The sequence below is a fragment of the Diadema setosum genome, chromosome 7 (genome assembly GCF_964275005.1).
Source record: "Diadema setosum chromosome 7, eeDiaSeto1, whole genome shotgun sequence".
Classification (NCBI taxonomy): domain Eukaryota; kingdom Metazoa; phylum Echinodermata; class Echinoidea; order Diadematoida; family Diadematidae; genus Diadema; species Diadema setosum.
In genome coordinates, this window is record NC_092691.1 from 27206664 (window position 1) to 27232652 (window position 25989).

Sequence of the window (25989 nt, forward strand, 5' to 3'; positions counted from 1 at the left end):
CTAAAGTTTAAATTAACTGTTCCTCAATCCAATATCAAACAATCACAAGTTTGGACAGACACATTGCACTAGACATCTTTGTACATCTGGGTAAATTTGGGCATGAGTTTTGGTCTATCTAGTGTCAAACAGCTCTCAAATACTCATTCTGCCACTCAAACATAAAACACACAAACACACACACACACACACACACACACACACACACACACACACACACACACACACACACACACACACATTTCAAACAATTTGAAATTGAAAAAAATCCTCTTTCGTTTCTGTCGACATTCGGAAGACAAACCCCAGTGGTTGACACAGCTTTGCTTATATTTGTTTAATGCTGCCCTCTATTGGTAGCTGTCTACTTAGTGAGTATCATAAATGCCCATACCACAAGCGCCATCCACTACATCAAGTTCAATGCACAAAACAAACGATGAAGGTCAACATAGAGTGGTGCACAGCTGTAAGTCACAATGCAGAAACTAGTTCACATGAGCTTGTCAAAGTGTTCAGACATAATGTATGTGGTCAGTGCTACCTTGAAATTTCTTCACAAATCAGGCCAAGTCAAATGTGAGCTAAAGAGGCCGCATTATGAATTGTCAAGTTGGAAATTGTTTTAACAGCTGCCAACACGTTTAGCATATTGAAGTAGACTAAATTGAAGTGTCTGCAGATAATGTGTACAAGTGTATTACTTTACTTTCCTGGACATGTGAACATGATGGGAAGACAGGATCTAGGTCAGTAAGACTAAGTCAGTCAGTCTTATTTTTTCCCCCTGCACATAAAAAGTGTAACTGTACTCTGGTATATCACACCATGCACACTATGACAATCTCGCCCTATTAGTGGAATATCTCTAATGACTGCTCGATCCCAAATCTATCTGCCCTCCCCCCTCCCCCCCCCCCCCACACACACACACACACACACACCAATGTTCCGGTAATAGCACGAGAAGTTAAAAAAGCTGTAGCAATTTGGCAAATCAAACATTCGGACGCTGCTCCCGACATAGAGGCTGATTGGAGCATTGCCGAGAGACATGATTGGAAGGTGACTCCATTTATACCTGCGGCCTTGAGCGAAGGCTAACTGCCGCTGGTGGTCTCTATGTAGCGAATGCACTTAACTCTACTACGCCTTCAGCTGAAGAGCTCTCATTCATGGAGTAATCTCTTTTCCTAAACAAGCCATCATCGATGAGATGGCAATAACACCATTTTATCATCTCCCCCCCCCCCCTCGATCACTCCCTGCGCATCATGACCTACAAAATCATCATCATAATGATCCAAACAGCTATTAATGCTCTGTCTTTACTCTTTTCCTTTGCTTTTTTTCGCATGATAGAATGAACAAAATTTGCACATATGCTGATACATACTTTCCAAGTGATGTCTCTAGGACTTGAATTACTAGATTATGTCGGACTAGCTGAATAATCCATGATTCTGCTATAGTGTGGACTGCTTTTTCAAGTAATGGCCCCCCCCCAAAAAAAAAAAAAAATCTTTACATATCACTAGATTTGAGACAAGTTGTCTGACCTCAGTGACAAGCTAATCTGTACTGAATATAAAATATTTCAATTCATATTGCAACAGAGTAGAAGTATCAATAGAGCAGATGACGGAATTATCAGTAATACAGTAGAAAAGTATCATACCCTCTCCCATCTAACCTTACTGTACCAAATTGTGAACCGAATCATTGGTAACTCAGCTCAGACTTGTTATTGTCACTTTTTATTCGAAGAGACAAAAATACAAAATTGATAAGATATCTGATATATCTTCTATTGTCTTGTAACACATACACCCCACTTGAAATTCCATTTCTCACTTTAGGACGATGTCAGAAGATGTGAGTTATGAGTCGATCTAAAGATTGGGCCAAGTAAAGCATAATTTATCGGAACGACCTACTAGAAAGTGTCGCTTGGTACATAGTTTAGAACATCATGGATTACTATGGATTACTTACTGACTGACCTATACTGCAACCCTATAAACCTCACAATGCTAGTCATTCTGTGTCAGTCTATGTCCACATCTTTCCCACTGAGGAACAAGTGAGCTGGGTTTGGGACTACAATTCACCGCTCATAACTTATTCAACATGATTGACACTGCCCTCGTAATACTATTTATCGCCCGATGCCATGGTGACTGCTTCATCAGCAGATACTGTGGACATCCCCGAAGAGAAATTATAAGCAGCAACGATACTGCTCTTCCAACACTATGTCGGACACTTTACGAAAGGCACTTCTATAAAAAGTGTACCCTCCTACTGATCCATGATCTTATATTCTACAGGATGAATGCACCAACTCAAAAGTGGTACATGGAAGTTTGATAGATTTGCTTATTGTTCAATGCCTTTAACAGGTACGGACAACTGCAGCACACAATATTGTGGTTGATCTTGACCTAATTCTTCAAAATTAAGAAAACTTGAGTTTCTGGTGGGTATATTTATGGAAATAAGGGTTCAAAAGCTGAAATTCAACTATAGATCAGTAGCAATGACTGTTCTAAGTTTTCTCTGAGAACATGTCTTTCAAACTTTCCTACACTAATTGCATCAAAGCCAATATCATTTGCCACCAAACAAAACATATACTAATATAGAAGCTTATTTTTGTTTGCTTTGTAGTGTCTTGCAAAATCACTTATTTGTTTCTTTTGTAAATGAAAGTATTACCTTGAAATTGAATTCTACATGTACTTTTGCCAATGTGAATAGGTCTGCACATCCTATGTCCAGGAATTGTTTGATCACTTATGCATTACAGATTTGTAATAATTTTATGATTTCACCTTTTTCCATAACCACTACGCACTGTCCCTTAGGAGGGGGAAAAAATATGTTTGCCTTCCCTGACGTCATTCACAGCAGTACAGGCTACAGAAAGAATTACGATGCCTAATATTATGCGCCGTAACCTTGGCAAGTGCCCACCTCACAACAGCAAGACAAGTCTTCTAGACTCACACCCCAGAACCATTCAATTAATCACTGTCAGAAATATTCCAGGACTGTCTTCTTTGGCAAGTAAAGGTGTGGGGTGATATTGTCTTGCTATGGCAAGCTGATGCACACAACTGTTATATTTCATCAAATGAATACCCCAAGAGGCATGCATTTTATATTCATTTTTTTGTTAAATTCCATCATTTAAAATCTATCAGTCCATTTGCTTTCTCTGAAAGTGATTTCATAGCTGTCCACAACATCTATAACTATTTGGGTGCTGTATCAAGAACTCTCTGTCAAAACCAAATGTAAGCTTTCAACGTTGTACCCTAAAAATCCCTCTTACACTTTGGTGATAATTCTTGCAATCTACGTAACATTATGATAAATCTTACTGGAATAATTTTTTTCTAATCCTTTACAGTTTGTAAAGAAAGACACTAAAAGTACTGCCTAAATACGTAGCTCAGAAGCATTTTTCTTTTTTGACAAGAAATGATGAAGAAATACGATATATCCTCCTATGATGTGCCAAACTGAATAAGAATGCATCAATGGGCAATTCATGTAATTGTCAACATTAATCAGATTATCATTCTGTGAATGCAGTGGTTTGAAAGCTTTTGGTTTCAACTAAGAATATTCCACTTCTGCACAGGGCAAGCTCTATCACGTCACTGAGAGCAAGAAACAAATGTACCACCTTGATGTTCCCCCTCAGTCTGTGCACTGGGCCTTGCAACATTTCTATAACATTAACTCCATAACTCTTGAGGAGGCGATCAAGTCAGGCAGGTATGATATATTTTAGGAGGAAACTGCCTCAAAAGGGAGTCATCGGAAAGTGAAAGGTGCCGCGCCGAAATTTGATTTCTGTTTTCAATCTCTCTTTCTTTTCTATCTCTCTCACTCTTTTTTTTTTCTTTTTTTTCGCCTTCAGTGCTTAATTTAAGGATATGCAACTTGGCTCATTTGTCTCATGTTGTGAAAAAAAAATCTAGAACATGCTAGACACCAAAATTACACCTACACACCGAAGTTAATTTTGCTCTTAACAAATTTGATATCAACAATATTATTACACCTAATAACCAATGTTGTTATGTCGTCTCAGTGGCGGAAATTAAAGAGTTTGAGCTAGTGCAGCAGCGATATTGGTTGCAATCACAGATGAAAATTACTTGATGTGATGCGATCATGGTGTAACAAGTCTTCAAAGGGTATGCATTATTTGCACATGAATGTTTGTGATTTTCTGACTTGGAAATGTAAGGGGGAAAAAATCCTGAAGTGGTTTCTTTTGCTTCAAATCAATGAGGAGTCGTTATTACTTAGCAAAAATAGAATTTAGGGGTCTGTTGTTGCTAAAAAAAAATTGTTATACTATTTCGTACAAACCATCATGAGACTTGGGAGGTGTTGTCATCATTTGCATATTATGTGGTGATGAATATGAAAAGTTCATAATTTCAGAGCTTTCATGCTCTTCTCTAATTCTAATAAAACTTCCATCATTCTGAGTTTACTTTTGACCTCTCAATATCCAGACATCATCTCGGAAAACTGACCAGATTCCCTCTTTAAGATGTCACTCTATTTCCATTTGCTGCGACTAAAGTCGCTTTATCAGACACACACGCTTGGGCACACACATTCATTGTCGATTCGTGGAAAAGAAACGGTTGGGGATGGGGGAGGGCCGATAGGTGTAGAATATAAGTGGCTATGTTTCGCTTCATGCTCTTTTCTATGGGATGTAATTTCCTGTCTAGGAGGTGATCATGAAAGGGAAGGAGAAAATAAATGGGGGGGGGGGGGGCGAGGGGGAGGGGGAGAAGGGAGAAGGGAAATCCAGACATCCAGGCATATATGGGGACTGTTTATCTATTCATGTTTTATTCTGGTTCTTTTTCATTTCAATCATCTTTGTTTTGTTTTGTTTTGTTTGTTTTTTTGGTGGGTTTTTTTTTTTTTGAGAGGGAAGGGGTTCATTTTGCTCTCACAAGCTCGACTGTCACATGGTGAACAACCCCCCGCGACATATTTATACCAATGAGTGCGCCGCAAACGTCCATCTGCCAATTGGAATATATCCACCGGGGTTTGACAGAAAGGACACACCAGATCCCTTAATTAAGTGTCACGCTGGAAACAGGCATGAGGGAAGAAGGATGAAGGCTATAAATCATACCAGACACTCACTTTTACACATCCAATCACTCTCAATACGCCGTCTCTTTCCACAGCTTTCTATCTTTATCTTTGTCTCTTGGCTTTTTCTCTCTCATCTTTTTATCTCTTCTTTGCCACTGACCCTATCTCTCTCTCTTTCTCTTCTCTTTCTACACCTGAATTTTTTATTGGACAGCAAAAGGGCAGCCAAATCAACAGGATGCCACAGAAACTATGGAAGGAAAATGGGAAGCTATGGACTGTAAGAGGAAAAACTGTTTCACCAAAAAGATTGCAATATTCTGTCAAAGAGTACTGCATACTTATTGTTTTATATATACGGTAAGAGACAACCTTAAAACACATACACACACACACTCACATAAATATATAGACATATACATATACATACATATATTCATATATATAAATATAAATATATATATATGTGTATGTATATATATATATATATATATATATATATATATATATATACATATATATATATATATACACATATACATACATATATACACTAATATAAATACACACATATACATACATATATTCATATATACATGCATATACTCACACCTTATCCACACAGTTTTTCAATCTAACGCCAATTCCACATTATGATATCAAAATTACAATTACTAGAAACATGAAACATCCTTCATGAGCATGATGGAATTATATTCTATGCATAGCATTTTTGATTGAGTTAGATATTTCAAAGGCAAATAGAATTAAATCCGTCAATTTTTGAGCACACCTACATGCATAGAAAGGCCTACCAATGTAAGTACATGTTGTCTTGATTAGATATGCACTACAGAATTTCACAGGATACAGGTGTACATTTAAGTGGCCAATGAAAATAAAAGGGAAATCCCTGAGATAATAAAGAACTGGAAACACAGGTTTACTAGGAAAAACATGGAAATATATACATCAACATGATGTATAGTATGCACTCAATGTGAGTTTTCTCCAATGAGGTGCGTGACATTTCACTGCTTGACATACTTTTATATATGCTGCCCTCATTGGCTGAGAATGTTTATGGTGGGCTGTATAATAGCGGTGACATGTTTATGACAAATTGCAACATATCCACTAACAAGCTGTCAGTATTCTCCTGCCGCATATTCACAGGGACGGCGCTCTCATCTCTTCCTGTCTGCTTTTACGCAGTGCGTTGTTTGATCTCCGAAACAAAAATAAACCCTAAAACTTGACCTTTTGAAAAATGAGACATCCAATCACGCTCAGATTCAACAAGAGCATGTACAAGACTAGACATGATAAGAGACACATCATTGATGAGCAATATCACTTCTTGTACAACCTGACTTTGGTAGACAGAGGCAAAATAAAACCGAATGGGAAAAGTTTTGATGCATAAAAAATCAAAAATTGCAGAATTTAGAAGTTTCACATCAGAAGAGCCACATTCATTTCTCAGAACAGCAATATACAGAATAGATGTCACAATGATTGCTCTGCAAGAAAAAAATTAAAGAAAATTATTTCTTTACTACACATCCCCCCCCCCCCAAAAAAAAAAAAATCATCGGCATTAGTTCAATGCAAATATAAAATGATTCAAAAAGACATCAGGAGATAAAATTGATTTGAAAAAGTGAACGTGAGATTACTATGTGTCATGAGGATAAGTTAGAATTATGAATACATATCACAGTGTATGCTCACTCTTTTGACACAGAGGAGAATTATTTACTTCTCTTTTTCTTCAGTGCAGTGAATCAATTACTTTACTGCTCAAGAGACATACAAATTTTTGCACTCTGATCTGCAGTCAAGCATTCTTCTGAACAAATTTTACTTTTCATCGGGAGGCCTCATCAATGGCTAGAATTTTTGGCCATGTTGAACCAGACAAGAACTCATTAGAACATCCGAAAAGAAGCTGTAGGCTGTACATTGTCATGCTGGTCTCGATAAGAAACACATACAGGCACTTCTGATAAATATGATCCAATACAAAGGCCAAGGGGTCGCCTGATGTTTGGGCAGTTAGGAGGACTCTATGTTGAGCATGCATTCACCTTTTAGATGGATGGTTTGGCTATAGACATAAGACCTTAAAGTCGTTGGCATTCATGCGAATTAAGGGACATGACAGAACACACACAGAAATACAAGCAAGCTATCATAGTAATGTTACTTATAAACGTAAACACAGTTCTGACCACATAACACATACTGTTATGATCAATTCTGCAAACACAGAGAATGACAACATTCTTGCATATGGAGATAAAAGTAACAAAATTTAATTGTGAATATGCTTTACTCAATCAGAGGCAACACACACATTCTGTACTTTAAGGAGTCTTGACTAAAGGGTATTTGCTACTGACTCTGACAGATGCATATGTACTGAAAGCTGGCCCAGGCAAAATTTGGGGCCTATCCACACGGGATGCATTCTTGTTACAAATGTATTGTGACAGAATTCTATCACCATCTCAGTAGTAATGGAAATCAATTGCAAGGCTGCATTTACATTGGTCCCATTATGAATCCTGAGTGGTTTGTGTGAGTATGTGTGTGTGTGTGAACAAACTCATTTCCTTAAAGTGTTGTCAGGTATAATGTCAAAATGGTGAGATCAATTTATCTGACAATAAATAAGGCTACCGTGTATGAGTATGAGTACATTCTAGATACTGGTAGATAAAGGGTGATGCTCTGCAGTCTACAATGCTACATAACATGTTCTAAGATATGAATGATATGGTACAAATATCCACATTAGTCTAACTGTTAATATATAGTCCACACACAAGAGTATGAGTGACATATCACAATACACAGTCAGTTGGCATTGGTGTTAGTTATGTAATTGTATCACAAAACAAAGAAGATATAGATAAACATAGTGTCTTCAGAAGATGATAAATGCAACATAATTATGTAGACAAACTAGACCCAACAATGTCTCACATCGTAGCACACACTAAACACAGCTCATTATCACCTCAGCAATACCCACTCCAAGTATTTATCTTATACTTAGAATGCCCAAGCTAGTTTTCACCGTGTAAAGTTATACTTGAAGGCATTCAGTACGAGGCTTGAAGCAATAAACTGTAAATATCTAGTTACCTAGAGGATCCATTACATGAAACAATAAAAATGCAAAAGGACTGAAGAGTTTAGATACGAAAACTGATGTGTAATTATTTTTTTTTCAACTTAAGAAAGTTGAGAGATTGAAGATGCTAAAAACAAAGAAAATAATTAAAATATATCAGATAATTTTGATGATATCTCTAGAAATATTTATTGTTATGTAATGAGTGCACTATCATGACAAAGATTTAATTTTACTCTATTTGATCATGACCTTATCTTCAAATTCAAAATTGAAAATGGCATTTATCTGTTTTTGCATCGAAACTCTTCAATTAATGTTTTATGGACTGAACTATAGATTGATGAAATCTATGGGAAAGGCAAACAGACAGAGAAAGAGAGAGAGAGAGAGAGAGAGAGAGAGAGAGTCAATGAATAAGGAAAACATATTGATGCACTTGTACTTGACTATTTCACTATAGTGACCTGTAATTCACAAAGCTTGGTTGACTGTAAAACCCTCTATCTAATTCCAAACTCTATGGGTTTTTGACATGCATTACGCCTACAAGTTACCTACATGTACAGGCAGAAAAATGATATGCGGATAAACAATTTTGTTCTCATTCAAATGACACAGGTTAAATGATAATGATAAAGATAAGGAAAACACTCTGATATAAGATTGGATTCAAAATAAGACAGCATGACAGGCATTTTGTTAGACAAACTAGAATTATTTGACACACATAATGAAAGTGTTAGTAAGTGGTACATTCAGATATATGTCCTTGAAACAGAAAACTAAGATGAATAGATGTGACTTCCGGCAGACAGGAAAGACTACACAAGTAAGGCTGAGTGGAGAAAATGAAAGTTCTAAAAGCTGCTATCATGATCCATATTTTCAGATTTCATGCCAAATCACTAAATTTGCTAAAATTAGTTACTTCTGTCCATTTGAAGCATTAACGGTATGCCTTGTCTCCCAAAGCAACCAAAGCATAACAATTTCTCTATCAATTTTCGTTTGTTTGTTTCTTTATTTTTGGGGTGACACCTCACTGTGTATACTCGATGCATCTAGAACGTTTCCCATGATTTCATGTCGGTGAAAGTTATCTAAACATGTTATGGAACATGGCAAAAATCTAAAGCTTCATGATGATAGCATTAAAAGTTTGGGCAATTTGAACCAGGTATATATCGACAACATTGCTTAGCAAATGGCGAATGAACTTGTCACAGCAGATGCAAATCGTGACTGCACTTTTTATGTCATGCGGACTCCGTTCTCCCAATTCTCTATGAAATTCTTGGTGAATATCTATGCATGCAAATTCCGACAACTCACAGAGCTGTGGTAGTGTCAGGGTTTATTCAGTTTATTCTTCTCAACTGTTGATGCAACTGTTGTAAACTGTGCTAGCCTTCACTGCAAACACACTGAACATTTTCTTGAGTTTCTTAAAATTTGCAACCAAGATATTCTAAGCAGAGCTTTATGGTTAGTCGAAGTTGAAGAGTACTGAGAACTACTTCACACGAGACACATTATCGAAGAGGAAGGGTATACTTTGTGATTAATACATGGTGGTTAGATATTGAGTTTTCATGGAGGCAAACAAAGAGTAAATGAGAAGAAAAGAGCTCATGGCGACATGGATTCTACCTTGCAACGGTGCTCTAGATTTGGAAGCTGATGCTGTTTCGGTTTTGGTAGTTTTTTTTTTTGGCAGTTGTGGGGCACGGGAGATAAAAACGAAAACAAAACGAAATTACAAACAAAATGGGGAAGAGAGAGAGAGAAAAATAAATGAAGGACGGCAACTTGGATTGATTTCCTCTCATTGATAATAGTAATTGTATTGGGAATGCGTTGCAAATGATAACATCAGTAAGAAAAGTTGCAACATAACTGCTGTAGATACTGTCACACTCATAATCATAAATGGAATTTGCAGTACTGACTCGAGAATACTCATATCACACCAAATGCCAGAGTTTAAATGCAAATGAAATAATTCTTTTTTTTTTTCCTCATACAGCACACTCACTTCTGAATCACTGCAAACTAGATTTTCACATACACGCATAAGAACACAGAAAAGACATCCGCAACAATTCTATACTGCGCAAACACAACAGAAATTGAGATGCCAATGATGGCCTTAAATGCCATTATAACATCAAAAAACCAGAATAAAAAGCAGTTCATTGAGAGAAGTCCTGTGAATGCAGATATAGTTGTTAATACCTTGTCCACATGCTCCCTATGTTTTAACCAATATATATTAACATACACTTTAATCATTATGTTTGTACTGTGTGACTGACCAATAAAAAAATAAATTGCTGATATTGGAAATGTTGTGAATGCAATGCAATGTCTCTCAGTGAAAACGAGGGAATCTTGAGAAAAGTATAGCAAATGCAGCAGTTCCATTTCAGCAAAGCTTCGCAAACAACTGTGATCCAACTTTGAATTTGAAAAAAGACAGTGGAAAGAATTAGCTCTGAAACATCACTGTAAAGATACCATTCAAGTGAGCAAAAGGGTGCTACGGTTCTTGTTTAAAATTGGACAGATCGATCTCACTGTCCAAATTTTTTGTTTTGTTTTGACACATATTATTGAGGCAGCATCCTATTGTATCCATGATGTGGATAATTTGGAGGAGTGTAACTGATTGTACTTAATCATTCACTACAGGGTTATGATTGGCTGATATTCTAAAGGTCAAACGAGGTCATTGATTCCACTGGTATACGTCCTTCAACACCAAGAAATCCTAAACTACAAACCATGTTACAGCTAACTTATACCCTATCTATACGTATAGCCTGGGCCCAGGAGCACTCCTGAAGCACTTCGACTCATAAATGCCCCTCTGTGTTTGTTCATACAGAGATTCACTGCTCGCCAAGACTACATGCAAAGTGGCTGAGAGGGGCATAACTGTCATAGTGACCTCTGGGTGTGCGGGAACTTCTAACATGTAAACTGTATGCACAGCCCAAGCCGAATACCATTTCCAGAACGCCCTAAATGCTGGTGACCGTTTATACAGAGTTTAGGGTGCTTCTGGAGCACTCCTGAGCCTAGCCTCAAGAGGGGTATAACTTTAGAGCGGTCCAGGTCCAGATTGTCTGTTCATACAGAGCTGAGAGGGGTTTAGGAGCCCTCCTGGAGCGCTCTAAATGCCCTGTATGAATGGGGTGTTAAGCAATAAATGCCTTTATGGTTTAATCTCAAACTATAGCACATCTGCCAGTATAGTAAATGCTGGTGGCCTGAAAAGAAGTACATTTTCTTGTTGTAGCTATAAGCATTGCCTGTTCTCATTTGAAATTAACTTGTCTTGTCTATTTCACTGGTCGTGTTACTGGCTCCAGCATTGTTCTCAAGAGAATACTGTAAATTACCTTTTTTCATCTTTTTTTTTTTTGGGGGGGGGGGGGGAGGATGAAGGGGAAAGGGGTCAGAGAGGGCAAACCCTGTAATAGATTCCTAAGAGACCAAAATATTTGCTATCACAAAAAATTCATATACTGCCCACGGCAGTAATAGCCATATCTGTAAGTACAATCACTGGTAATCGTTACACATAGGTACACACTATGAGAGGCATTTCTGATGAATCGAGCAAATAGATATGTCAAGAATCTGGCAAAATGTTTTCAGCACTGGTCACCCTTCAAACAATATATTTCATGGCTCTGTCTTCTTTTCTTCTTTTTTTCAGAGATGTCATATTCATGCAGAATTTTAAAGTTCTGCAATATCTTGCAGTCACTGCTTTGGTCGGAAGAGAATCATAAAACATTACAGCAATCGAATGCATAAAATAAGCAGGAACATTACCAGTGAAAGAAGAAAAAGATATTGATAAAGTATAAAAATGTTTTTTATGGGTGGATAGAGGAAAAAAAAGAAAATCATCGCCATGTTCACATCTAATTGCAACATTCCTCCGACAAGCCCTACGAGGAGAATTTTCTTCCGTTGGAGGCTGCACCTTAAGGAGCTAGATAGTTAGCTGTCTCCAAATTGCAATCATGGGGAAATATCCAGCATCCGTCTCGCTGTCAAGCATAATCAGTCAGCACACGGCTCTTTATATCTCCGTCCTTGACTTGCGCCAAGAGGAGAGAAGGCACTCTGCGTATGTGAACCAACAAGGATTAGGATTCAATTGGAAGGCAGAGGGGCAAGAAGAGGATGGAGTAGCCATTTTTTCCCCCGAGGGAATAATCTTCGGCCGGTGGACGAATTAAAGGAAGGGCGCCAATACTTTGGAAAATGGGAGTTCTACTGCAATACGGTCAACACATCCCCACAAAGGGCGCAATGACTTAATGATGAGCCGGATTGATTCACTGATGAATATTCATCTCTTGGAGATTGGAGATGAGTCTACCGATGGATGCTGTTGCCACGGAGAAAAAAAAAAAGAAAGAAGAGAAGATGATGTATGCTCTCAGTGAGCAGAAGAGCAATCAGCAACAACAAAGTAGAAAAGGATTACAAAGGGGACGGTGCAAGCTGAACTAATTAATGGACTAATGGGTACTAATGCAGGGTCAATTCAGGGGGTGGGGTCAAGGCAGTTGCCATGGCATGGAGAGTGGGGATCTAGTATTGTTAACACCAGATTCTGTAGAGATGAGATCAGACTGGGGGGGGGGGGGGAGGATAGGGAAGGGGAGGAGGAAGAACATGCAGGATTGCGATTTCAGGAAATCCAGGGAGGATACGATGCTCACTCTTTGCATAAATCCACACCGTAGGGGGGAAGCGGGGGCGGCACTAAACGGACCATCCTGGAGGATGCCCACCGTTTATTCTACTCAGGTGTTTTTTTTTTTTTTCTTCTTTTTTTGGGGGGGGGGGGTGTGCAATAATTGCTCCTAGTGATGGAGCTGATTGACACCAAATGAGGTTAATTCCTCCTATAGACCAGACAGCTTTGCAGACCAAGAAACACTGAATTGGAAGGATAGAAAAGGGTAAAGATATAATATCCCTCCTTCCCCAATCGCTTTAATCCATTTAGAACTACACAGTTAACCCACTGAAGACTCGTCCAGAGTATACTTGGGCATGTGTCTATGGGAAATGCGTGCTATATCAAAATCAGCCGGTCCTGAATGGGTCAAGATGAGCGTATTTGGGATGGAGTATATAAGGAGGGTGCAGAAATGAGAAAATTAGATCATATCATCTTTAGCTTAAGACTTAAGACACTAATATTAAACATGGGAGGGGGGAAGGGCAAGGATTAATGCTTACACAGAGCATTCCTCTGGAGTGAATCTTGGTAGTATCTCCCTCCCCCATTTTTTTTTTTTTTTTTGTTATCTCTCTTCATCCATCACTGGGCAGGATTGATTGAAAATATTTTAATTGAAAAGCACCAATCTCCCCGACCAAGGTTCAATGACCACTGGTAGACCACTCTTAAAAGTGACCTTAAGCTGTTCAGTAGGTCATCATAAATACTGTCTACTGTCATCACATTGTTTATCAGATAATCATACAGTCTATTCTATTCCACATATGGCAAAAAAAAAAAATGGCAAACAATTCAGCATAATTTGTGCATAAGGTGTCGGGCTGCTGATTTCTGTAGATCAAAATGAGTGGGAAATATAACAAAATCCTTATAGATGGCACCCAAAACATGTTTTGTATACAAAATTGTAATTATCATTTGTACATAATTAAGTATAAGATTAGTACAAAACTAGTAATATTCATGAAACTAAGCATGCTAAATAATTTTTTGAAAAACATATTTTTACCCCTAAAACATATAATTCTTACCTTTGAAAATAAATGGAAAAATTTGATCATATTCAATTTTCTTCACAAACATTTTAAATGCAGTAAATGTTAATCTTCCAATGCCTCAACTGTGTTCTCTTTCATTTTTTTGAGTTGGTCAGAAGATAACACTTTGTTTTCTTTTGAGAATTAACCAAGAAATTCTCCTAAATTTTTTGGAATATGGCTTTCCTATGAAAAAAAAAGAGAGCAATGCTCTTGGTTTTGTGATATCTAAACTTTGGTTTAAAAATCAGAGCAAACATTCTTCCACAAAGATGGCATATTAATTCACAATTTTGCATTATGTAGAGATCAGTGGACAGACACAAAACATTTGGAGCCAAATGAATATCACTGTTGTCAAGGGAGGAACAAATATCTATGGAGGGCATACAAAAAAACAACAACAAACAAATGAAAATTTTCTGGTGACATACTTTAAAGACAATACTGTCCACAAAAGTCATTATTCACTAGTCTGAATAATTATAAAAATGAAAATAGGCTTTCCCACTTTACATGCTGATACACTTCTACCCATAACGCTTTCAAAGTGTTCCAAAATATTCATTCAGTTTACTTTATGCTGAATTAAGAAGCCAAAGTACAACAGCTTGAAAGTTTTAATCACTTCATGTACAAGCACAAACTGTGTATATCTTCTACTCCTCTGTATATCAATCTCCTGAAAAGTAATAAAAATTGGTTCTCCATGCAATTTACCACATACATCATGAATCAATTTTAAGGGGAATTTCAACATCCGGAAGGCAATAAGGCAACAAGAAAATAATTTAGAATCACTCATCTTTGCATGATGAAAGAGTCACTGATTTGACACTTCTCGGACTCTGCAATGACTCTTTTTGTTTGTTTGCTTGAATTAGTGAATTTTAATTAGACTAATGCAACTTTGAGCATTTCTCTGAGTACCTGTTTCAGCAAGGATGCTCATAGAAGGCTACAGGAGCTAAGAGCAAGTACTACAAAAGGTCTGCATGAAACATAAAGGGAGTATCTCTCTGAGTGGTGAATGTCTGTGAATGTAGCAAATTCCTAGAATTCACTACCTCGCAAACAATTGCACTCAGTGAGATGTTCCCTTTAAGGAGATTAGCCCCACATTAAAAAAAAGAAGAAAACTCCAAACCTGCATTCCCTTTAGGCATATGGACTGAACAGACATATGGATAGCATCAATGCCAAATCGAAATATGTCTTGGGATGTGAAACACGGTCCTGTTTTTATGCTGTATCCATCACTAACACAAAGGCTCTGATCAAATAGCTGTGGCTTGAATCAATCAAAACAATGAGCACAAAGATTTCTCCAACATCTTCTGTAGATATGAAAGCCCCCCCCCCCCCCCTTTCCCCCATCTTTGAACCCTAATTAAATATGGAGGGGAAAAATATTTGATTCAATGGAGGATACTAGAATACATGTCTGTGTTCGATTCAAAGAAAACAACCATGGAAAAAATTCTTTGATATCTTCTGTAGATATGAAAGCCCCCCCCCCCCCCCACCATTTCTTTGAACCCTATCAAATATGGAGGGGGGGGGGAAATATTTGATTCAATGGAGGATACAAGAATACATGTCTGTGGTTTGATTCAAAGAAAACAACAATGGGAAAGATTTTTGTTATCTTCTGTAGATAGGAAAGCCCTCCCCCAAAAAACAAACAAACAAACAAACACACAAACAAACAAACAGACAAGAAAAAAAAACCCACAGTCTTTGAACACCATCAAATATGGATGGGAAAATATACACTTCAATGGAGGATAAAAGAAACAAAAAATGATAATTGTGAAAGTCAGCTTTTAGCTTTGCCCTGGAAAAGGGTATTCAAGAAATAGCTATCCTAGCCACGGGCATGTGAGCTGGTCATTCTAAGGTTTCCGAATGATTAAAGAAATGCCACTCCTGCATCTGACTTTGATATTCTGCCGGTCTTAAACCTCGGCTGACCAGAATGAATCCTGCCCTATGACAAATGATAATAGGGAGCACAGTATCAAAATACATCAGTTTCTTTCCCCCGAAACTCTAGTAAAAAGGAGTACACACAAAATTTATTGCAGGAAATATATTACAACAACAAAAAAAAAAAACCCTTTTGCCATATTGACTGAAGAAAAAATATACTCTGAAATGCTATTGGTATCTAATGCTTGTGCATAAGCACAATCCAACAGCAGTTTTTGTTTTTGTTTTTTGCTTGAAGTCTTTCATTTTGTGTTTGTCTGATAAGATGAAAGAATTTCATTGAGAATAAGCAGGTGTTTCTTGGTGAGGAGCGAGTCTGGAATAAAGCATTGCCCAGCTATTTTTGTCACAGTCAATAGATAAAACCTGTGAAGGAAACTAGAAGAACGCACTTATTTTTCCCCAATTTCAATGCATTATTTCCATTATAAAAAAAAAAAATCATTAAGAAACGGCATGCCCAATCATATCTTACAGACAACAAATCCAATCTTAAACAAGAACATTATCAAAATTCTTGAGACGTTTCAGCTCGTTCGTGGCATCAGCAACAATCAGTGCTGGGAACTATATCCATTAGGTGAAGAGATAAATGCTCCTTTTATTTGGTAGTACATACTCAGCTTTGGCAATGACAAAGACTAGCAAGTTATCAGTACTATGGAGTCTTCTACACTGTTTAACCTCTGTTTCATGGAAGATGGCATGGGGAAATGGGGGGGGGGGGATGCTGGAAATCAGTGTATGTGGAACATGCTGGTAATTGAGAACCAGGCATGCTCTTAGTGGTACGAAGTCCTTGGGTCGATAATTCTGTCCCCTCTCAATTCGCAATTCTCAAACATGGGGGGGGGGGGGGGAGCTGACTCTACCTGCATGCACATTCATTGCATCATCCTATATCATGATCGTTTTAGTCTTAAAGGGCTACCCGTGACCGCTCAGGCTGGCTGTTTACATGACAGATACATCTCAAGGGAAATAGTGAATGAGGACAGGTTGTTCTTTAGCCCCAATCCCTATATGACATCATTAGTATTGACTGTACCTTTATTGTGTGAAGTGGGCCATGGGAAGTTTAATGGGGGCAAAACACCAATGACCTAGCTGCCCTAGTAGTGAGTGAATTTGTTAGCCCCCAATCCCTATTTCACATCATCAGTGCTGACTATATCTTTACTGTGTGAAGTGGGCCATGGGAAGTTTGATGGGGGTAAAGACCAATGACCTAGCTGCCCCGGTAGTGGGTGAATCGGCAGCCACGTCATAGGAGAGACCTCTCCACTCATCTCAGAAGTCAGTTGAAGGGAAATGGGTGCACATAACAGTTACCTTGCCTGGAGGGATAGGGTATCTGTCATTGATGATGAGTAAGGCCAAATGGATAGTCAGTGGCAGAAACCTCCTTCACCCCATCCACCCCCCCCCCCCCACCATTCAAAACAGGGTGTTAAAGAACAGTAAGGCAAGTGCCTTTAAAGATACCTTTTTTTACAGGAGTAGAATAAGAGACCCTCAATTCCGCCAGAGGTTTCCATTAACGCATCTCGGAGAACGTTCTTTTTGTGTGTGATTAATAGTTTTGAGGAGGCTGTAACCAGAAAGAGAAATCAATGGCCCCTTTCTTCAGTGTGTCCTCTGAAAGTCAGCAACTTGCAAAGTCATCTTCTTTTTTTTCTTTCTGTTTTGCCCCTACCATTGACGAGGAAAAGGTGGCCGATTTCTGTGAAGGGTTTGCGAGACAGGTGCAAATGGATACGGTTAATGGTATGAGAGGACATGGCATTTCCATGGATGAATGCGGATCCTTCACTCTTGGCCCCTCAAAAACATCCATTTTTTTTTTTTCAGTGGATGCAAATACCATGCCTTCTTCCGTCAAACTTGTTGTTTGCTGTTTTCTCTGCAGGTACATTTGACATGGCAACAATGCTGTTGCAATGACCTTTTTTTTTTTTTTTTTTTTTTTTTTAAGCATTTCCACTTGTTTTTAACCATGTTGGTTAGAAAAAGATATGTGCATATATGAAGCAAAAAAAGACTAACTAAATTGGGAGAGTCTGTGAAGAACTTTGGTATAGATTCATGAAAACATTATTTATGAATACGCCTTGAAATCTGATTTCTATTCCAAGTTATGTTTACATTCACAGATTATCTACAACACTGTTTTTTCAATGTTAACTATTTGTTTCAGGAAAACATGACGGGTAGCTCCTTTCCATGGTAACATACCTAATAGTATAGGCACTTTTCTTTTTCAAAACCAGAATATCAAAATCATATCTGAAACTTGCTATTTTTTTCATAGGAACATAGTATTACTTTGACAGTGAGCAAGTAAGTGCCTGAATTTCAAATACAACCACACAGTTTGGTGTTTGGACATCAAATAGTTCAAATTTCTTACTTTTGAGTTTGAAATAAATCTCAGTGTTCATATCATTGACCAAGGATCAAAGTCTCCATGATTTCTCTCCTTGAGGGTCAGTAACAGTATCAGGAAAATTACTTGTGAGGTAAAGAATAAAAGTCCCCTGCCTTTTATCCGGCTTTAACTGCAGAAGGTCATTTGTTCCACACTCACTTACCTGGTGTAGAGAGAAAAATGATGGTACAGTATACATCATGAATCATTTTCCTTATCATTATATTGATGAAAAATGTGCACTCAAGCTAGATTGAAGGTAAATATTTGCCTACACCCCCCCCCCCCCTAATATCCAGCTAAACATGGATGATTAATGTGTTTAATTCGTGACTAAAAGGCATTAGCGGCAGAGTCTCAATAGGGATGAGGAGATATTTCTGGATCCCAAGAGACTCAATAAAAGCTCCCAGAGTGCGCTTCCCTTGAGTGTTTGTCTTGATACATTTGAAGGGGTCGGTGCAATATAGTGCTAACCCACACTTTTGTCAAAATTGAGTTAGATGCATTTTCATAATCCTTACCCTTTACTCTAACCTCTGTGAGAATATCATATTTGAATTCAACCAATAAGATGGTAAAAATGCATGCATTCATGTTTTATTAATGTACAATGTATGGACTTTCCAAACATTCAACAGCGATTATCTCAAAATGACTATTGTGTGGGTTAGCACTATATTGCACCGACCCCTTCATTTAATCAATGTGCAAAGTTGTGTACTCTGTATGTGTGGGTATGTGCATCCATGATTTTTTGATGCTTCATATATGTATGAAGTGTGATCGTAAAATGAGTTAACTCCACTTTCGTTAATTTGAAATAAATGCGATTAAAGCTGCTGACAGACAAAAAATGAGAATATGTGGGATGGTTTTTTTCTAATCACAAATTTAAGAATATTCCTTCTTACGCAACAAGCAAGGTATAATTGCAAAGGTTTAATTTAATCCTATTTGATGACAGACCTACTGTAAAATGTTTATATATACATATACATACAGAAGCAAATAAAATGTACACATAAATCTGATTCTGATTCTGTATGTATATACTTCATATGTTTCTATGACACCTTTCTAATTACTTCCTATTCAGGGACTGACAATTTTGCAATTAAATCTATGCTAATATTGCACCTAAGAAACATTTTCTATGCCACTTGAAATTTGAAATCAAACCATCATCAGAATAAAGATCACATCTTGGTTTCTTTTGAAAGCATCTACCTTTACCTTGTAGCATCGGTTGCCGTGTAACAAGACCGCCAAATCCAGAATCGGATTTGTATGTAATAATGTGTCACCACAATGACAGACCTGAAAGTTTGCAGTGTAAATTTCATATGATTGCCAAGGCCCTACAGCGACCGAGCACCCAGAAGCACCGAGATCTTTTACGGCGGCACCTCGCCGTACATCAAAGGGCTCACTTAAGTAGCCTGCCTCCCTGCTTGCACCTCCCTCATGGCCTAACTGTACAAACATTGAGGACATCAGTTTTAATGTCTGCATATATATATATATCTTTCTAAACATATACATTGTATATATATGTGTGTGTGTGTGTGTGTGTGTGTATATATATATATATATATATATATATATATATATATATATATATATATATATATGTATACCTATATCTTTGTTATCCTGGACAATATTTGCTGATATAATAACCACGCTTTCTTGCAGATGGAAGACCACTGAAACTAGGGCTGCAATTTACACAGGATGCTGAAAGCAAAATTTGTATCTGCTAAAATGTGTATACTTATTACTGGAGAACATGCTGGTATGCTTTGGTAGTAGAGGTACAAAATGAAGTAATCTGTAAAGTAAGCATGTCAGGTGGTTTATCAAATAACATCTGCGGAGTTCACAGGCTATGAATGGAAAGTCACCATTCCCGATGAGATTCTGGGGCAGCCTCAACTAACGCTGAATAAATTGTAAGTGAACTGACGAGTCCTAGAGCTGTAATTGTTGGTGTCAGGAGTACCAACATATTTTTCTATTTGTTTGCTTTTGAAACTGGCTAGAATTTGTATATATACACATAAAAACACATAAATACACACACATACAAACACACAAGTAAGGCTGTATGTATGCATATATGTTTTTTGAAATATCACTACCTCCAAATTGAAAAGAATGCAAAGAAGAACAAGTCCCTGGAATCAGTTATAAACAGTTCTTGGTCTTTTGTGCATCAAAAAGTTGCAGTTGAAAAGTATTCATTCTTCTTCGGTAGATCTTTTTTTTTTTTAAGTGTCAGCAGACAAATTGGGGATGAATTTGATGCAGAGTCAGAGCCCAGTTTACCCATTAGTGGGTAGAAATGTATTATTTAAGAAGATCACAAGGACAAAGGAAGAATTTCATAACACCGCTTGTCCGACGGCTTGCACATGAACGTACAATTGTATTCCATCACTGTTTGGGGATCGCGATTGATATGAATTATTGACTGCACTACACAACAGTCATAACTATGACCCTTCAGATGTTGCCAACCAATTAATATTTCATGCGTATTGTGTCTCCATTTTTTTTTTTTGGCCAAAAATTGATAAGAATTGTTTCAAGATGTTACATGAATACATTTTTTTTTTTGCCATCAAAAAAATTGGTTGTCTGGTAGAGAAAGACAAGTTAATTGTCTTGCATCAATGAATTTATCCACGAAATATTGCAAATGAAATTTTTCAGAATTAAAAAAAAAAAACACCTTCAAAATTCTTTATCTGAAATTAGTCACTGAATGCAGAAGTTCTTGTGTCATGCATGAGGGTCTGTTTCCTACAAAAGTTTCGAACTTGGCTGTGTTGTGCAAATCATGCACAATGTATTCTGCACTAAAGATGAACTCTCAGAGTAATCCCACTAGTCAGATCGGGAATGTATAAAACTACATTCCCCTTCTCCATATCAACAGGTAGGTACATAGACATGTACCTCTTAACACTCAAGAGAATTGCAAAGCATGCCTTCTAAATATTGTGACAAAAAAGTGGTGGTCATAATGGCCTATCTGTATTCTGGCTCCATAATTTGGTGGTATTAGATTAACCTTAGTCGATTTAAAAATTCTTCTTTTTTTTTTTTTTTTTTTTTTTTTTTAAGGAAATGGAGTTTGTGTGATATTCTATTATTACAAAAGATTTAATTTCCTGGTATTTATCAAAGCAAACATTCAGACAAATTTGCAAGTAATCTTTTTTTTTTTCCCTACAGAATTTCCATGACAAGTAATAACATTACGAGACTACAAATGTCGCTATGGCGACTGATGCCTCTGCCACAATGCATGATTCTCCCAATAGGCGTATAGTACAATGTCTTCACAATGTGTGATCCATGACAGTTTCACATAACTGGCAACATATTGAAATGACAGGTTTGTCAGAAATGTCTTGAACTGGGTCAGCTATAATTTTCTAAGAGTGCAGGTACATATATTTGGGGAATTTTTGGGAAGTTTATGCATTGAGTAATTTCCAAGGTATGAAGAAAGAGTGTGATGATGGTACAAAATATATATATATATTTTTTTTTTTTTTTGGGAGGGGGGGGATTGAAACCTGGCCTTTGACCCTTAACCTTTGACCTTTGACCTTCTGGCTGGAAATTTCCCGGAGAATCTCCACTAGGTAATGCATGTATTAAGTTTTGAAACTAATAATGCAAGCATTGCATATACTAGTATATGAGGGAAATAGTAAAATTTTGAGGAGTTGACCTTGACCTTTGACCCCTGACTATTGACCCATGACCTCTAAATTCCCTAGATAATCCCTGCCAGACAGTACATGCATATGTACCAAGTTCCACGAAGATACATTGAACCATTTGCGAGAAAAGTAATATTGCAACATTTTCACCTAACCTTTGACCTTTTGACCTTTGACCTTGTGACATGAAACTCTCTCTAGAGAATCTTTACGCAGTAGTACATGTCCACACCAAGTTTCAAGAAAATACCTTAGGGCATTGCATAGATATGGGTAAATTGCAACATTTGTAGCATTTGACCTTGAACTTTTGACCTTTGACCTCTTGCCAATGTCACTAAAATCTACTCAACTAATTGTCCCATCATACATCATCCTTGGACCAAGTTTGGTGAAAGCTGCTTCATCCAGTTTTGAGTTATCACGTAAACAGATAAACTTTAGGATTTGACCTTGATATTTGACCTTTGACCTCTGTCCGATTTCACTGAAAACTAATCAAGTAATTGTCCCATCACACATCATCCTCCAAGAAAGTTTGGTGAAATTTGCTCCATCCAGTCTTGAGTTATCGCGTAAACGGATACAATTTCATGATTTGACGTTGACCTTTGACCTTTACCCGATTTCACCCAAAATCTACTCAAATAATTGCCCCATCATACTTCATACCTGGACCAAGTTTGGTAAAATTCCAGTAAATATTACTCAAGTTATCGCGTAAACGAAAGCGGACGGACGGACAACCCGAAAACATAATGCCTCCGGCACCACTTCGTGGCGGAGGCATAAAAATGTTTGAAATGCACAACCTTCTGATTTTTATTTTTAATGTGCCTAGGCGCTGTATCTGAATAGTCATCTAGACAACCTGTTTCAAAACTTTGCATTTTCTTTGTAGGTTTTGAAATGAGTTTCACAGGAAAACAAAGAGGGGAAAAACTTGGTACAAAATTGATGCTATTCATTGAATTTTTCCACCTAGTAGAAGCACTACACCAAATTGAAGAAAAACAACAGCAAAAAAACTTGGCATCCTTGTTTGTTTTGAGGAAATGACTCCTCACAAAAATGTCAACCATGACAAAGTGTAGCCGGTTCCTCCCCCTTTTCAAAGCTGAAATTTTGGAGCGTCCATTTGTGATGAATAAGCATCAACCGCACATTGGCACCCTCAAAATACAATCGCTGGTTTTTTCAATTTGCATCTGATTAGAGTTTCACAGCTGCCCGCACCCCTTTCCGTTCCTGGGAAGTGTATTGGCGACATCGATCCGACGGTGACTGAAGGATAGTTGTTTCAGAAGACATTTCTATGAGGTGCACTTAACATTACAGAGACAGATTTTTTTTTCTTTTTTTTACTTTTTTACTTTTTTTTTCAGAAGACGTACTTGCTTCCTGTTTTGTTTTTGACTTGTGTAGCAAAAGACAGAAACACATGAGCCCAGACAAAACGAATGACTGATAGATAGTGTTATTGCACCATATCCAACACTGAATTAAATTTTACAATCCCACACATGGCTTGACAGTTATCCTTACACTTCAGTTTTCTTTAATGTTGTTGTTTTAAATCAAAGCCTATGGCTTCATCTGTGTGATGTATAAAGACAATTTCCTAGACAATTCTGGAAAGTATTTTATTATCTTTGCACATCACAAGAGGTTTTCATATGAAAAGCAAGTGTTAAAACAGAATCCCTGCCGACGGAAGACTTCCGGGCTCTGTTGCAGAAGGCATTGCCATTGGAAAGCAACAAGCAAACAAGGGCAAGCTGGAGCTCAAAATTTAAGCGATTTCTGCTCAGATATAGAACGCTTTATAGGATCAGAAACTTTCGATCATTATGAATGGCCATCATCACTGAAGGTGTGAGATAAAGTCAAATGTTTTACAACCCTGTAAATTTGTCTTGCTGGTGAGGGATGCAATGTAAATGCTGTGCAATGTCTGCCTTCACTTTTGCATGCAATGCACTGTGATTGGGATAATCTATCATGCCAATTGTGTGTTCCGTTATATGTATCAGCCTCAGTTTCGCAGAAACATTACTCCGATCTGTGACTGATGTTGCATGGTAGACTTTCGATGGGCATCTTTAATTTTGCATAAATAAGCATTATCTGAATCTCCTTGGGTTTATCAAATGGCGAGTACGACCTGCAGTTTAATCTTCAATCTCTTCGGTCTATCCATCCTGTTTACTATTTGTAGTTACAGCAACAACAACAACAAAGAATAAATTGGAATGCAGCAATAAAGTTCAATCTTTCAGAACACTTGAAAGATTGCACTCGTGCCTCAAGGTTTAAGTGCATTCACAGGAGACAGTGGTATGACAAAATCTACCAGCTTCTAGTATTGTATTCTTTTAATATTTTTATATTTTCTTACGGGTTCAACTGAATATGCTAGGATGCCTGAAGTAGTCCTATGTATAAAACATAACCTGTGTCTGGTTTCGTGTTTTTCTCAAAAGACTGAAACTGTCATGAGAGCAGAACTTTCCTGTCTTCATCAAATATATATATTTTTTTTTTACTTGCCAAGAGAAGGGAAAAAGAGGAGAAAAATAATTTCTTTTGAGAGATGTCTTAATCTCCCCAAAATTACTATCTTCCATTAAAGTTTACTGCAGCTGCTAGACACAAGAATATGTAAACAACAAGCCATATTAATAGCATCTTATCAAATCTTGCAGTGCAAAATGAATGACAAGGATTTCACTGGGTATTGAAAGTGTGCATGTGATTGTAGTGAACTGGGACACAAAGGCACAGACCTGCCCTCAAAGAACACGCCTACATAAAATGATACAGAAGCATACACATACACACACACACCAACATAGATAATAAATGTGCAGTTTAATCATAGATCGCAAATGTGTTCTACCACTAGGTTATATCACTGTAACTCTGCCAAACACACACACACACACACACACACACACACAAATTAGATAACACCGCACAGATCCATCAATGGTACTCTGTCATAAGTACAGGGATGGACGTAGAGAGCCCGGTCTTACCGAAGGGGACTTCGTAGCGGGCGTCGATGAGGACGCGGTGACCCGTCGGCATCCTTGTCCCGTTGACCTGTCGATTCTTCACCTCGACTTCACGATCCAGCGAGAACCACTCTCCACTGCCCTCCTGTATGAAATAAATGGAACACACACTTGCTAAAATAATGATTTTTTTTAAAAAAATTGTCACATAGCACCATCATTGTAAAAAAAAAAAAAAAAATTGTACTTAAATCTGCAATTGTTGCAAAGTGCATTGTAGTTGGTACATCATGAAGTGTCAAAGCCAAAACATCATTCTCAGAGGAGCTCAAAACTTACCTTCGAACTTTTGGAATTTGCTTACAATATATCACAAGCTTCTACCAAGAAACATGTCTGGCTGACACGTCTTGTTGGGATGAAAAGTTGTTTTGGAGTATTTTGAGGTCAAAAGTGTAAAATGATTCGGTTCATATGCATACAGCTTTTACTTCTGAAGCGTCCTCTGTATTCAGAAGTGGGTAGGCAGAATATTACGTGATGATCAGTTGTGCCCAAGCAATCATATTTTCCAACAAGCTGCATGCAATTCACTCTTGTGCAAAAGGTTGATGGTCACAGCAGTGGCGTGATCCTTGCTGATTATTGAGTGACAATTATTAATACATCAATTATTTAAAAAAAAATACCAGGTACATAGCAACCACTATC

General features: G+C 37.6%; 1 protein-coding gene across 1 annotated transcript in view; it reads right to left on the minus strand.

The window, feature by feature from the left end:
- LOC140231035 (protein unc-13 homolog B-like) overlaps positions 1-25989 on the minus strand; it is a 273808-nt gene that overhangs the window by 80993 nt on the left and 166826 nt on the right. The window contains exons 5-6 of the mRNA XM_072311188.1: positions 25300-25423; positions 9941-9973 (exon numbers count right to left, since the gene is read on the minus strand). Of these exons, the coding sequence (XP_072167289.1) occupies positions 9941-9973; positions 25300-25423 (157 nt within the window). The remainder of the gene's footprint in view (positions 1-9940; positions 9974-25299; positions 25424-25989) is intronic.